Raw genomic sequence first — 13,821 nt, 5'->3', positions numbered from 1 at the left:
AATAGCTGCTTTTAAAGGGTTCCTGAATAATTCCAACACCTGGGTCACCTCGGAGTTAGCACTGATTGTTTTTTTGTTTGTTTGTTTTCTTAGGAGGTACTGGGGTTTGAACCCAGGACCTCATACATGGGAAGCAGGCGCTAAACCACTGGGCTAAATCTGCTCCCCAGTGATGGATGGCTTCTTTATTTGTTTGTTTTGTTTTTAACAGGTACCGGTGATTAAACCCGGGACTTTGTACTTGGGCAGCAGGTGCTCAACCATTTGAGTTACATCTGTTTTATTTTAACCTGGGAATTGGTTATGTTTTCCTGGTTCTTTGGAATGTGTTCTGTGGGCATTTTGATATTAAGTTGTGAGACTCTAGGTCCTTCAAAATCCTCTGGAGAATGGTGATTTTTCTTTGCTATTGTTTTAGTAGGCGTCAATCCGATTAGGTTCCAACTGCAAGTTCTAGTTCACCTTTGGTGGTGGTGGGTCCAGTTCCAAAGCATGTGCTGTGCTGCATTGGGTTTGTACCATACAGGTGTCCCTCAGTGGTTAATCTGGGAGTTGGGTTGTGATTTCTACTGTGTCAATTCTCCAAGCCTCTGTTATCTTCTTTGCGTTGGTCTCACACATGTGCATTTGAGGGTGTGAGCTGGAAACCTGTATTCTCCTCCTGCTCTCTTTTCACCAAGACCCCTCCTCATTCTCCTGGGTTCCTCAGGTCTGTCGGTCTGTCATGGAGACAGGCCCTGTCGCAGAGTTTTTACTACCTGTGCCACAGCTCCAGTGGGTGCTTGGCCTTGGTGCAAGGCTGAGAGAGGAGTAGAAAGGAAAAAAAACAAAACAAAATGGGAACTCGCCCTTCTGAGTGCGTCTTCAAGTTTTGACTCCCTTCCTTGTCCACCTACTTTTGCTTATTTTTCAGAGTCCTCAGGTAGTAGCTTTTTAATTCGCTCAAGACTTGCCTCTTGTATTCAGTGTACAATTTTGCATACTTATGCCATTTCTGAGGCCTCCACATGGGCCTCTGTGGTTCTTATGGGCTTTTCAGGAAAGGCTTCAGGAGTCCCCAGAAACTAACTTACAAGGTAAATGTATTTTTAAAGTAAAGTAAGGAAACTCTGTTTTAAACTTCTTGCTAATAACTCTGCTAAGTCATCTCCTGAGAATTTCTCTTGGTAGGATTTGGGAGATTTTGGCATTCATCTCTAAATTCTAGTTCTGAAGATAGAAGTAGCTTCTTTCCTACCTCACCTGGCTGAAAAGAATCTTGCTGCTGAAAATGTTATGAATACAACAGAACTGTCAGTGTGATGCATGGAGGGCGGTAATTCTTGAAGTTGGGGGCCATTTCCTTTAGAAAACCTCTCCTGAGGCTTTTAACTTGATTTGTTTTCTTTTGGCAGAAATAAGCCTAACCAGAAATTTGTTGTGGAAAATATGCCTGTCAATTTCTATTGGCAAACTTTTGATATATGTGATAGAGGAGGCAAATCCTAGCATATCTGAGGTGACAGTTTTGCCTTTTCTTGCACTTCATTTATTTATATTTTTAAAAATCACGAGGGGAGTGGATGTGGCTCAAGTTGAGGGCCCACCTCCCACATGGGAGGTCCCGGGTTCAGTTCCTGGTGCCTCCTGAAGAGACAAAAACAAACAACAAGCAAAAGAGCGGAGAAAGCCAACTCAGAGAAGCCATTGTGGCTCAGTGGTTGAGCTCCGGTAACTCAAAAAAAAAAATCACTAAAAATATCAGTCATGACCTTTAGCATTATTAAAATGCTTATGTTGCTTAAAATTTTTTTTAACTTAAAAAATGTAACACATGCTACTGTTAGGAGGAATTCAGATAACATAGGTCCTTATGCATAGGTAGTTGACCTTTAAATTTTTCCCCAGATTGAGTTCCAGTTTATAATTTTTTTTTTGTTACTTAAAGATACCAGAGAAATGTGAACATATTGCTTTGAAATATACTTACTACTATGAAAAAGGAGATTCTTGGGAAATTCCCACTGAGATGCCTATGATGTGTGACCTGTTGGGAATATTCCGGAATGTGAATAGCTTAACATCTGGTGTCTGTATGAGTTGTCTCTGAACTCATTAGAAATTTATATGGTGGTTTCCCCTTCCTATTGCCACAAATTTCATTTTGGAAAAGATTATGCTAATGAAATTTTACATAGTATTTTAGGATTGTAGAGTGACTACTGATCATTGTGGAGGTAAGTTATCTTCCAGGGCTTTTCAAATTCTTTGCAGTGGGCAGAGTAATTTCACTCCCCATTCCCAAGGTGCTAGATATGTCTTTGCAATTTTGTTTCTCAGGTGCCTTTGCTGACTAGAATGTTTGTTCCATGAGAGTAGGGAATGCATCTTTTCATTCACTGCTATATTTCTGGCTTCTAAAACAGCACCCGGCACATAGTTTGTGAATGAAAGACTCTGTAGGTGGCTAAAAAAATCAGCCCATGGATATGCCCAGCTACTATATTTTTCATCTTCCCTTTCCAACCAGTTTCATACAATTTGAAGTGGTACACAGAGACTCATTATGGAGCAAGGAGAAGCTGCTGATGAGAGTCACAGTTGTCAAGCTTCGAAGAGTTTTCTGTTTCCCACAAATGGATAACAGAATTGTGTCATCAGATCAGTGAGAGAGACTGAAAAAATGTCTTTGTCAAGTTGGGATGTGAATTTACCTGGGTAGCTCCAAAAGGCCAGAGCACATTTAGTGGCTTCACAATGTGAATTTCTGTTTGCAAGGCACTCTGTACCAGATTAATGTTCTTCGGTTGGATTTGCTCCCAGAAATAAACCTATTAGTCTAATGCCAAGTGGGGGGCGGGTTTCTATTTTGCTTTGCCCATCTTTCCCCACCCCCAGCTCCCCCACCAGGGTCTTCACAATACTGTGGAATTAAAAGGCAAAAGCTCTTTTCCCTTTTGGCTTTGGTTTATTAGGAAGAGTTGATTGGGCTTACGTCTTACATTTTTCCATTCTTGACTGATTTTGAAATGTGGTTGGGTCCTAATGAAGCAAGAACACTGCTGGGAGGGAAGGTGGATACCTAATGTACCTCTTGAGTTATTTGTGTTTTTGGGGTGGTGTTTTTGTTTTTTTGTTTTTGGGTTGTTTTTTTTCCCCCTCATCTGTAATTCAGAATGTGTGTATGTGTGTTTTGAACAGAAAGTTACTCCTTTGGCAGATCGCTTGGTCTCTCCTTAGAGTTTTCATTTTATGGATAGGAATAGAACATTAAATAATTATAGTGTTTAGGAAGGAAGAAAAGGACTTGGGGGTTGCTGGCCCCACAAAAGCAGCACTCCAAGGGCATCTACACTCTGGGTAGATACAAGTCTAATTTTCTAATGCTCTTATTTTTGCTCCTATTTCAAATCTCAGAGGCAGTGTCAGCAGGTGGCATTAGGTCTCACCTGCTTTGATGGCAGAGACCATGTACCTGCCGTGGCCATGTAGGACGGTGGGCCATGGCCTTTGGACCCCCATAAGCCAAGGAAGGGGTTTAGCCCTCCCTCCGTGCCAAGACTTTTCTGTTGAACTGCTCGTCCCCATTCCTAATGGCCTTCAACCCCCTTTCTTTTCTTTTCTACAGACCTTAAAACCATGGGAAACGCGGAGAGTCAAAACGTAGAGCATGCGTTTTACGAAGAAAAGCACGCCAGCCTGGGGCGCAAGCACACGTCGCGCTCCCTGCGTCTCTCGCACAAGACGCGGCGGGCCAGGCACGTGTCCTCGGGGAAGGCGAGCCACCGCAACTCCGAAGTGAGCACCCGCTCCAGCAGCACGCCCAGCATCCCTCAGTCCCTGGCTGAAAATGGCCTGGAGCCCTTCTCCCAGGAAGGCACCCTGGAAGACTTCGGGGGCCCGATTTGGGTGGAACGCGTGGACGTGGGCTTGAGGCCCGTGTCTTACACCGATTCTTCCATCACCCCCAGCGTCGACAGCAGCATCGTCCTCACGGCAGCCTCTGTGCAGATCATGCGGGACTCGGAGGAGGGCAGGTTTTACGGGGATGACGCCACGTATTTGGCTGAAGGAGGCAGGAGGCAGCATCCCTATACATCCAACGGGCCCACTTTCATGGAGACGGCGAGCTTTAAGAAGAAGCGCTCCAAATCTGCAGACATCTGGCGGGAGGACAGCCTGGAATTCTCACTCTCTGATCTGAGCCAAGAACATTTAACAAGCAACGAAGAAATCTTGGGTTCCGCCGAAGAGAAAGACGGTGAGGAAGCACGGGGGATGGAAGCACGGGCGAGTCCGCGGCAGCTCAGCACCTGTCAGCGTGCCAATTCCCTGGGTGACTTGTACGCTCAGAAAAACTCCGGGGTGACGGCAAACGGAGGGCCGAGGAGCAAATTTGCAGGCTATTGTCGGAACTTGGTGTCAGATATTCCAGATCTTGCAAACCATAAGATGCCACCAGCTGCTGCCGAAGAGACTTCTCCGTACAGTAATTATAACACGCTTCCCTGTAGGAAATCTCACTGTCTTTCCGAAGGTGTCACCAACCCACAGATTAGCCATAGCAACAGCATGCAAGGCAGAAGAGCAAAAACAACTCAGGTAAAGTGCTTGGAATCGCTTGCAATATTTTGGAAACGGTGCATGACTTGAAATGCATTGGCTCTGCTCTCCTCGGCTTCCTTTATTTTGAATCCGATTGTAACCTGTTTGCATGGTGGCTGCTGCAGCTGGTGCTGCCTCTCTGACAAGTCATCTCTCTTTGGTTTCCCTGTCTTATAGTTCTGTGCTTAAGGGGTGGGGAGTACAGGAAGAGGAGGGGGCGTGTGTGATAGGAGTGGGAATAAAGCTGCTAAGTTCAGATGGGGAAACTGCCTCTCCAACTCGGCTCTCCAGCAGCACCTCACTCACCCAGGGCTTCCTTTCTAGCGTGGTCCTTTAAGAGACAGGCAGGCATGCTGGATTGTAGACGCCCGGAGCTCAGTTCTTCAGTGTAGCAGGTGGGAAGAGGTCAGTCAGAAGCTCATCCAGGAGGCATTTTTATTTCAGGGCGGGCTCTGGTCATTTTTCTTCTTCTCTCCGTGGTTGGCAGGCTCTCTGCCTTACCAGGGACCCTTTCAATTTCCTGTTCTTGCGAGGTTGGCCAGCCCCATCTCCAGAGGGAGGTGTAGCGGAAGGGATAACATGGGTGGGTTCCAGTTCCTACAAGGCAGCCAACTTGGTGTTTGACCTTGGGCAAACCCTGATTTCTTGTTGATCCTCTGAGAAATGGGGGGAAAGATGCTCAGCTTGCCTGTTAGGCAGACTAGTGCATGAGAGATGTGGGTGTGCATACAGTTTCAGAAGATTTATAATGAAAGGAGGACCCACTACCATCACTGGTAGCTCTAATTGGTGCTAGGATAATAAAATGCCACTCAGTTCTGCATGCCTCAGTGCTTGTCCGGTACTAGGTTTCTTGTTGCAGAGTTCAGCAAGTCTTGGCTTGTGCTGAGGATAGGCAGGTGGTGTGCAGGCTGGTTCAAACCCAGATTGGACCCATTCGTCTCGAAAGGTGGGTCACCCACTGGGAAAGCAGCAGGTGTACTCTTACCTGGCCAGTAGGGGTTGCTGTGGCCCCTGGCCTTTCTCCCGTGCAAGTTAATGGTTGGATCAAGGTTAAGTTCAGTTGGAAAGGGGTTCCAAATGTAAATGGGCACATGGCAGAGAACCTGGGCGGGGGGTGGCGGAGGGGGGAGCATGGGGGTACACCGTCTGTATTCCTGCTCTGGGCAGGTTCTGCTGGTGGGAAAGGGACACTGGTGCCTGAGCTGGTCAGTCCCGACTTGAATCCCAGCTCTACTTCCTCTTACCTGGTGACTTTGGGCAAGTTACTTAAGTTCCTCCAAGCCTCAGTTTCTTCACCTGTGAAATGGGGATAACACTAAGGTTTTTTGAGAAAATAGAATTAAGTAATGTATGTGAAGCAGAGTGCCTGTTACATAGGAAAAAATCAGTAGGGGGGAATTGTTAGTTGCTGTACTTTTCATGACTATTAGTGGTATAGTGTTACCTGAGGACCCAGAGTAGTTTGGCATTAGTATAAAAATCTTGGATCCCAGAAACAAAGATGTTCAAAATGCTAAATTGGTGCTCTGAGGAGATGGGCATGAAGCTTGCATGCAGAGATACTACTTGAATGATTCCCCTTCGCTTTCCTGAAGTGAGAGTGTAATGACCAAATGAGCCCCCTCCCGCATCCACGCGGTCCCTCTGCCTTCCCTGCTAGGCGCTCCTGCACTTGTCAGTTGGACAGGTTGGGGAGATAGGTGACTTAGATGACCTATTCAGGGGCCACCTGAAAGGCACTGAAGGCTTGTCTTGAAGGCACAGTCAGATTAGTATTGCAGGACTGATTCAAAGAGGTGGTCTAATGGCCTTCAGAATTTGGAAAAGGGTACAGCAACATAGATGGTTGGAAGAAGCATTACTTGAGACTTGCACTCTGACCTGGAACCACGCCAAGGTAGCACATGCTCTAGGTAAGGTCAAAGACGGAGGCCAAGCTGTATTCTGGCTCCCTGTCTCCATGTTTCCAGCACTGCGGACAGCCAGGCTCTGCTTCCTTCCACCCCCTACTGATGAGGGTGAGAGCCTTGAGTCACGGGCATCCCCGAAACAATGACAAGCCATTCTCCCCCTTCATTGATGGTACCACTGGGAGCTCTCACTGGTAACTGTTGCATAAAATTTCCATCTTTTGGCTTGTCGCCTTCTTAAAATTGTTAATATATGGAAGTGAGATCATCTAACTGTGGTGTCTCATAAAGTCACTTCTTAGGCAGCTTAATGTAATGCAAAGTGTGGTGGATGGGGAATCATAAGAAGTGCATTTGCCTCTTGGCTCGTCTGCTTACTAACCGGGTGACCTTGGGCAAGTCATTCAATCTAGCCACGCCACCACCAGCTCCTTTTCTGTCCGTGTGAATGATATCAGCCTCTGGCAGGGCCGTTAGTTGGACCAAATGGGATACCATGTGTGAAAGTGTTTCACGGAGTCTATAAATGAATGGGATGATTATTTTCGTATTGACTTTCTGTGCGGAGTGAAGATCTTTAATGGCTTGAAACAAACCCCAGAATTATGCACAACACTACCCATCCACCCACACTTCCTAGTCTAAGCTTGGCATGATCATCCAACGCGATTTCTTGAGAGCCCACTGTGTCCCAAGCAGTGTATTTGAAGAGGCAGTTAGTGTGGAAACTTCCTTGAAATGAAATTTTTTTTTTTTCTTTTTGGTAAAAGTTTTTGACCCAAGGGGCTTCTCCAGCAAGCTTGGATCATGGACATTAAAGTCGCCTCATCTGCCCTGGTGATGTAGTTGAATCTTTAATAGTCCTGTCAGCAGTTTTAACTCCCTAGGAAAGAGTTCCTGGCAGGAGCATGGCCTCTATCCTGGAAGAAAAAATACATTTTATCTGAAATAATGTGAATGGTTCTTTTGCTTTGAAAATGATCAAAAAAAAAAAAAGAGTTTTGGATGATTCCTTCACTATTTTTTGGATTAAATAGTTGGATATTTTACTGAAACGTGAAGGCACTAGCCTTAGATTTTAAAAAGAGACACATAGATGCCAGTATGTGGCACACAGTAAGTACCCAGGATTTATTTGTTTAATTCGTATATTTAAGTATGTGTGTGTGTGTACACATGGCACACCCAAGTTTGTATTGCACATCACTCTGGTGTTATTTGTTGGGAGGCTTTACCTCATGATACTTGAAGCAGTATGAGTAGAAATTGCTGTAGAAATACATACTAGGTTGCTCTTAGGATTTATTTAGCTGACAGCTAGCTGGTCTTTTTGGCCTCTCTTGGGAGTCCTGAGGTTAACAGAGGAGGCAATAGCTGGTGCCATGTAAAGAAGAAAGCGGTTCTGAGGCCCAGGAGATCTGAGGTTGCAAGTTCTAGTTCTGGTACCTGTTGGTGATTTAAACCTAGGTGGGTCTCAGCGCCTTTCACGAGGCCGACATAAGAATTGCGTGAGGGAACGAATGGCAAGCTCCTGGCAGGCTGCCATGCAGTAGATGCGCAGTGGAGAGTGGTGTCTTGGGATGGTGAAACGTGCCCTTGATGCTCTAGAGGTCAGCCCTCCTGTGGCTGAGACTTTCAGTGGGTAACTTGGAGATAAGATGGAGCGTCTATCTTTTCAGTCAGGTACTATGTTTCAAAGGGAAGCTTTGGCTTGGAGCCATGGTGCATAGCGTGTGAGGAGAGCTTCATTCATCCATTGAAGAGATGAAAGAACGTGGCACAGCTGCCTTGGATATATCCCAGAGGGCAGGAACAGCCTCGGGAGAACAGCAGCTGGCCCTGTGCTCCATGCCCAGATGTAGTGCTTGCCATTAGGTTTCTATGTTTGGCGTGCAGGTTCTTCACACTTGTACGTAGCGGGAATGAAGGAAAGCAGAGCTCTCAGCCAGAGCTTCCGCCTTGTTGTGAACTGACTCATGTGCCCCACAAAGACGTGTTCAGGTCCTTACCCCAGTCATGTGGATGTGAGCCCAATTCTAAAGAGGATCTCTGGAGATGGCGCCAAATAGAATCAGGGTGAACATAATCCAATATGGTTAGAGTCCTTCTGAGCAGAGGGAATTTGGAATCAGTAGGAGAAGGCAGATGGGGGAGAGAGACGGCCCTGTAACTGAGTCGGTAACCAAGTCGGCAGGCCACCACCGGAGCTCAGCAGACTTCACAGGAAGCACGCTCCTGCCAACACCTTGGTTTTGGACTTCTGGCCTCGAAAGCTGAGACATTAAATTCCTGTTATGTAAGCCAACGGGTCTGTGGTATTTGTCCCAGCGGACCTGGCAGAGAAATACATGGACCTTGTTGTCCACTGGCAGGGACTCCTCTAACTGTGATTTAAGAGTCACCAACTCTTTGGAATTCCAAGGAATCTCTCTATGCAACACCATCGCTTTCCAGAGGAAGGAGCAGATCTGAAGAGATTAGGTGACAAGGTTGCACAACTGGATTAAAATCCAGGAATCCTGGCTCGGGCCAGGGCTCTTTCTTGCAAAAGCATACCCTAATACCACATTACCTCCTCATGCTTGGGAGGTATATGGGGAATGTATAACAATGATTTTGAAGTAGATGAGGTTTGTGGTTAATAATATAAATACAGGAATATTCTACTACAGGGTGTTAAACATGTGGTGATACATGGGAAAATATAATTAATGTAATTTATGGACTATAGTTAACAGCAACATTGTAATGTTTTTATAGCAGAAGCAAAGTTGGTACTATATTAAATCTATCAGTAAAAAAAAAGAATATGGGGTTTGGTTTTGTGAGATGTGAATACAATTAAGCATTTTTTTCCTTCTTCATTTTTCTTTTATTAATATGGACACCTTGACTGTCATTTAATTAATCTCTGTTCATCTGTGCATCTTTCTAGAGGAACAACTGAGTTAGCAGTTGGAATTAGATGAGATAAAAGTGCCTGAAAAAGAACTTTTTAGGAATAATGTTTCCATAACTTGTTGAGCTGCCCTTTTCTGTTTTTATTTTTGTGAATTTGAAATAAAGTTCTTCATTAAAAACAAAAACGAAATAAAATAATACACCTTTCCACTACTGTAGGCTGAAACAGTGGTTGCTGTGCTAGATGGACCAGATAACTTCCGATGGAGCCATTCCGGATGCTTTCTCTCTTCAGTAAACGCGTATTAAGTTTGTGTTTTTGGCAAGATAAAGGGTGCAGCATTATCAGAAGAGAATTTTTGAATTCCTCGGAAAATCTTGTTGATTTTTCAAAATTTCGTTTTGGTTTACAACTTAGCTTAAACGGCTCAGAAGTATGTTCCCCGAGCCGAAAGTTGACACGAACATCCAAGTGATCCTTAACGGTTGGTCATAGACTCCTTTGGGAATCTGATAAAATATGTGAAACTTTTCCTTAGAGAAATACACAAACCACCCCTTTTACATATAATTTTAGGAGATCCATGCCCCCCCCCCCAAAAAAAAAAAAACCAAAACAATCCCACCCAAAACTTCTGGTTAAGAACCTTAGTTTATGGGAGCCAGTGTAGGTCAAGTGGTTGGGCACTAGCATACCACATCCGAGGTCCCAGGTTCAACCCCTGGCCCCAGTACCTAAAAAATTAATTAAAGATTTTAAAAAAAGAACCCTAGTTTAATTTTTTCATGAAAACACAGCATTTTCATGTAAAACCCATTTTCTTTTTTGAAATCCTCGCTCTTCCTCCCCCCATCCTTTGTCTTTTGTTCCTAGGTTCTTTCTCTCTTTCCTCCTTATCTTTCTTCTTTCTGACATCTAGGATAAGCTATGAGGTATTTCTTTTGAAAATGAGCCCATCAAATTTCAACAAGAATATCCATCTCCTTTGCCCATCATCTCTATTTGGTGGGTAGTTGAGGGATCGTTTTTTTCAGCTGTTGTCAGGCGCCTTGCTTTCAGGACCCTTTTACACTCTTAAAAAGAACCGCAGGCTCCAGAAGCCTTTCTGTTTATGTGCGCTCTGCCCATGAATTTTTATCACATTAGGGATTAAAACAGAAATTAAAAAACATTCTCAGTTCACTTAACAATAACAGCAATAAACCCATCACTCGTTTATATAAATAACTTTTAATATTAAAAAACCTTTATTTTCTTAAGTAAAAATAGTTGGTGTGAAGAGAGGCCTTGTTTTTTTATTTCTGTACATCTCCATGAATAATGACATTAAGAGAAGACAGAGTCTCAAGCTTACTTCTGCCCTTACTCATAGACAGTTTGGGTAGGATATTTGGCTTCACCTGGCTTGTTGGAAAAGGGAGTCTCTCAGGAGCCCCTTTGATATAGTTCAGGGAGCCGGGGCCATGCTTCGAGAGCTTCTCAATTATGCTAGTGTAAGTTGGGAGAGTTTGGTTTTTTGAAAATCACGTTCTAAATTTAGTACATGAGGAAAGTCTCTGCCCCTTGACTCACATTATGTCACAACAATAGTGTCACTGTTGGTTTCATAGCACATGACAGGAGGAAGAGGGCTGGGTGGGTTGCTAAGAGCCCCTGCTCAGGAATGAGGGGCCCTGCTGGATGTGGCTGTGAGGCCAGCCTCCTGGGAAGGTCTGAGAGAGGGTTTCCACTGGAGCCCCTGGAGAACTTGGGATACACCCTGACATGCTTGTCCCTTTGTGTTTGAGCTTAGCTGGCTTGGACCACCCTTTGACACTGTATCCATTTTGGACCATAAGATAGCCCAATATGTCTCTTTAAATTTCTCTGCTTTTAAAAAAGTTAAAGAACAAAACTTTGTTTTGAAAAGTAACTCTTAGAAGTCTGGTTGTACCCATAAAAACATGATAAGAGTGGATTTCTTTTTTTTTTTTTTTTAAGATTTATTTATTTATTTATTTCTCTCCCCTTCCCCCAACCCCAGTTGTCTGTTCTCTGTGTCTATTTGCTGTGTGTTCTTCTTTGTCCGCTTCTGTTGTTGTCAGCAGCATGGGAATCTGTGTTTCTTTTTGTTACGTCATCTTGTTGTGTCAGCTCTCTGTGTGTGAGGCGCCATTCCTGGGCAGGCTGCACTTTCTTTCACACTGGTCAGCTCTCCTTAACGGGGCACACTCCTTGTGCGTGGGGCTCCCCTATGCGGGGGACACCCCTGCATGGCAGGGCACTCCTTGCGTGCATCAGCACTGCGCATGGGCCAGCTCCACATGGGCCAAGGAGGCCCGGGGTTTGAACTGCGGACCTCCCATGTGGTAGACGGACGCCCTAACCACTGGGCCAAGTCCACTTCCCTCTTTTTTTTTTTTTTTAAAGATTTATTTTTATTTATTTCTCTCCCCTTCCCCTCCGCCCCAAACCCTCCCCCCCCCCCCCGCCCCAGTTGTCTGTTCTCTGTCTCCATTCGCTGTATGTTCTTCCATGACCGCTTCTGTCCTTATCAGTGGCACTGGGAATCTGTGTTTCTTTTTGTTGCGTCATCTTGCTGTGTCAGCTCTCCATGTGTGCGGCGCCATTCCTGGGCAGGCTGCACTTTTCTTTCGTGCTGGGTGGCTCTCCTTATGGGGCGCACTCCTTGCACGTGGGGCTCCCCTACATGGGGACACCCCTGTGTGACACGGCACTCCTTGTGCGCATCAGCACTGCACATGGCCAGCTCCACACGGGTCAAGGAGGCCCGGGGTTTGAACTGTGGACCTCCCATGTGGTAGACCGATGCCCTAACCACTGGGCCAAGTCCGCTTCCCAAGAGTGGATTTCTTAAAGTTTGCTGATTTTAGCTTTGTAATTAGAACCAATTCATCACCTCTTCTGGAGATAGTTAATCTTTAAAATCAAACTAATATGTAGTCCATGAGAAACGATTTACCTCTGTCTATGATTATGGTGGGAAACAAACAGCAGTCAGTTTACTCGGTAATTTTTTAAAAGTGTCTACCGTGTGCTAGTTGTTCTTCACTTGGGATATGCCAATGAGGAAAGATCCCAGAGCTCATGGGGCTAGTTGTTGAAGTAGGTGTGTGTGTGTGTGTAGAAAACTTGGTGGCATTGGATTGGGAAAAGTGGACATGGTGGCTGATGGGTATGGGGAAAGGCAGGAAGAAATGAAAGGTGGAGGCGTCTTTGGGACATGGAGCTGCCCTGGATGGTGCTTCAGGGGCAATCACCGGACATTGTAAATCCTCACAGGGCCCACTGGATGGAATGGGGGAGAGTATGGGCCATGATGTGGACCATTGACCATGAGGTGCAGAGGTGCCCAAAGATGTACTTACCAAATGCAATGGATGTGTCATGATGATGGGAATGAGTGTTGCTCGGCGGGGAGAGGTGGGGTGGGGGTGGTGGGGTTGAATGGGACCTCATATATATATTTTTTTAATGTAATATTATTACAAAGTCAATTAAAAAAAAAAGAAAACATATTTGCATTATAAGTATATTCTATCCTATGGGGATAATAAAATAGCAAGATGAGAAAGATCAGCGGTGGGGGTTGGCTGTGACAATTTCAAATAGGGTGATCGGGGTCAGCCCCCTTGAGAGGACAGGCTTGAGTAGGTGCTTGAAAGAGGTGAGAGAGTTAGCCATTGAGTTGTACATGGAACATCCGGGGAAGAGCAAGGGGCTGGAGCAGAGGTGGGAGCGGGGAGAGGAGAGGCTGCAGAGAAGTTAGCATGGGAACTGGAGGAGGGCGAGAGAATGTTTCCAGCTGTGGAAAAGGAGGGACTTGAGCTGAGCCTTGAAGGATACGTATTGCTGGAAGTAGGAAAAGTTGGGAGTATGCATTGGAGTTGTTGTGCCGTTTCCCTGGTAGGTAGAGTGCATCCAAAGCTCAAGTGCTCAGCTGGACAGTGGGTCGAGGACCTTAAATGGCAGTCTGAGGTGCCCTCCACCTTGCTCTTGGAAGATTTACCTAGCAACAGTGTGTATAGGATGGATTCGTTGAAGGAAGATAGTAGAAGAGAGAGAACTTCATGCTGAGCCAGGGATGTGGCAATAGGGAGGTTAGGAAAGGGATGGCGTGTGTGATATATTATGGGTTAGTGAGGTGAGGAAGGGTGCCTACAAGGTTTGAGGCACCTACGTTGAAAAGAAGATGAGAGGTGATGATTCATTCCATTTGGACAGAAAGTGCTCTCCAATCAGGAGCTACCTGAAGCAAAATTTTAAGCACTTGTCAACTTATTTCTGACTTGCCTTTTGGCAACAGTAAGAATTTTGGTTCCGGTGATTATGACTTGAGAGAAATTGAGTCAGTCCCATTGGGAATCATTAGAGAAGAAGAGAATGGTTGTTGGAAGCATCCAAGGGAGTAGAGATTTTGTC

At 45.3% G+C, this 13,821-nt stretch overlaps 1 protein-coding gene across 6 annotated transcripts in view; it reads left to right on the top strand.

Moving 5' to 3' along the window:
* TIAM1 (TIAM Rac1 associated GEF 1) overlaps positions 1-13,821 on the top strand; it is a 401,703-nt gene that overhangs the window by 268,162 nt on the left and 119,720 nt on the right. For all 6 annotated transcript variants that reach the window (XM_058296149.1, XM_058296148.1, XM_058296153.1 and 3 more), the window contains one exon: positions 3,608-4,581. In XM_058296149.1, coding sequence (XP_058152132.1) covers positions 3,619-4,581 — 963 coding nt within the window. In that variant the 5' untranslated portion in view covers positions 3,608-3,618. The remainder of the gene's footprint in view (positions 1-3,607; positions 4,582-13,821) is intronic.

The sequence above is a fragment of the Dasypus novemcinctus genome, chromosome 4, assembly GCF_030445035.2.
Source record: "Dasypus novemcinctus isolate mDasNov1 chromosome 4, mDasNov1.1.hap2, whole genome shotgun sequence".
Taxonomy (NCBI): Eukaryota; Metazoa; Chordata; class Mammalia; order Cingulata; family Dasypodidae; genus Dasypus; species Dasypus novemcinctus.
This window is presented reverse-complemented; position numbering and strand designations above follow the sequence as displayed.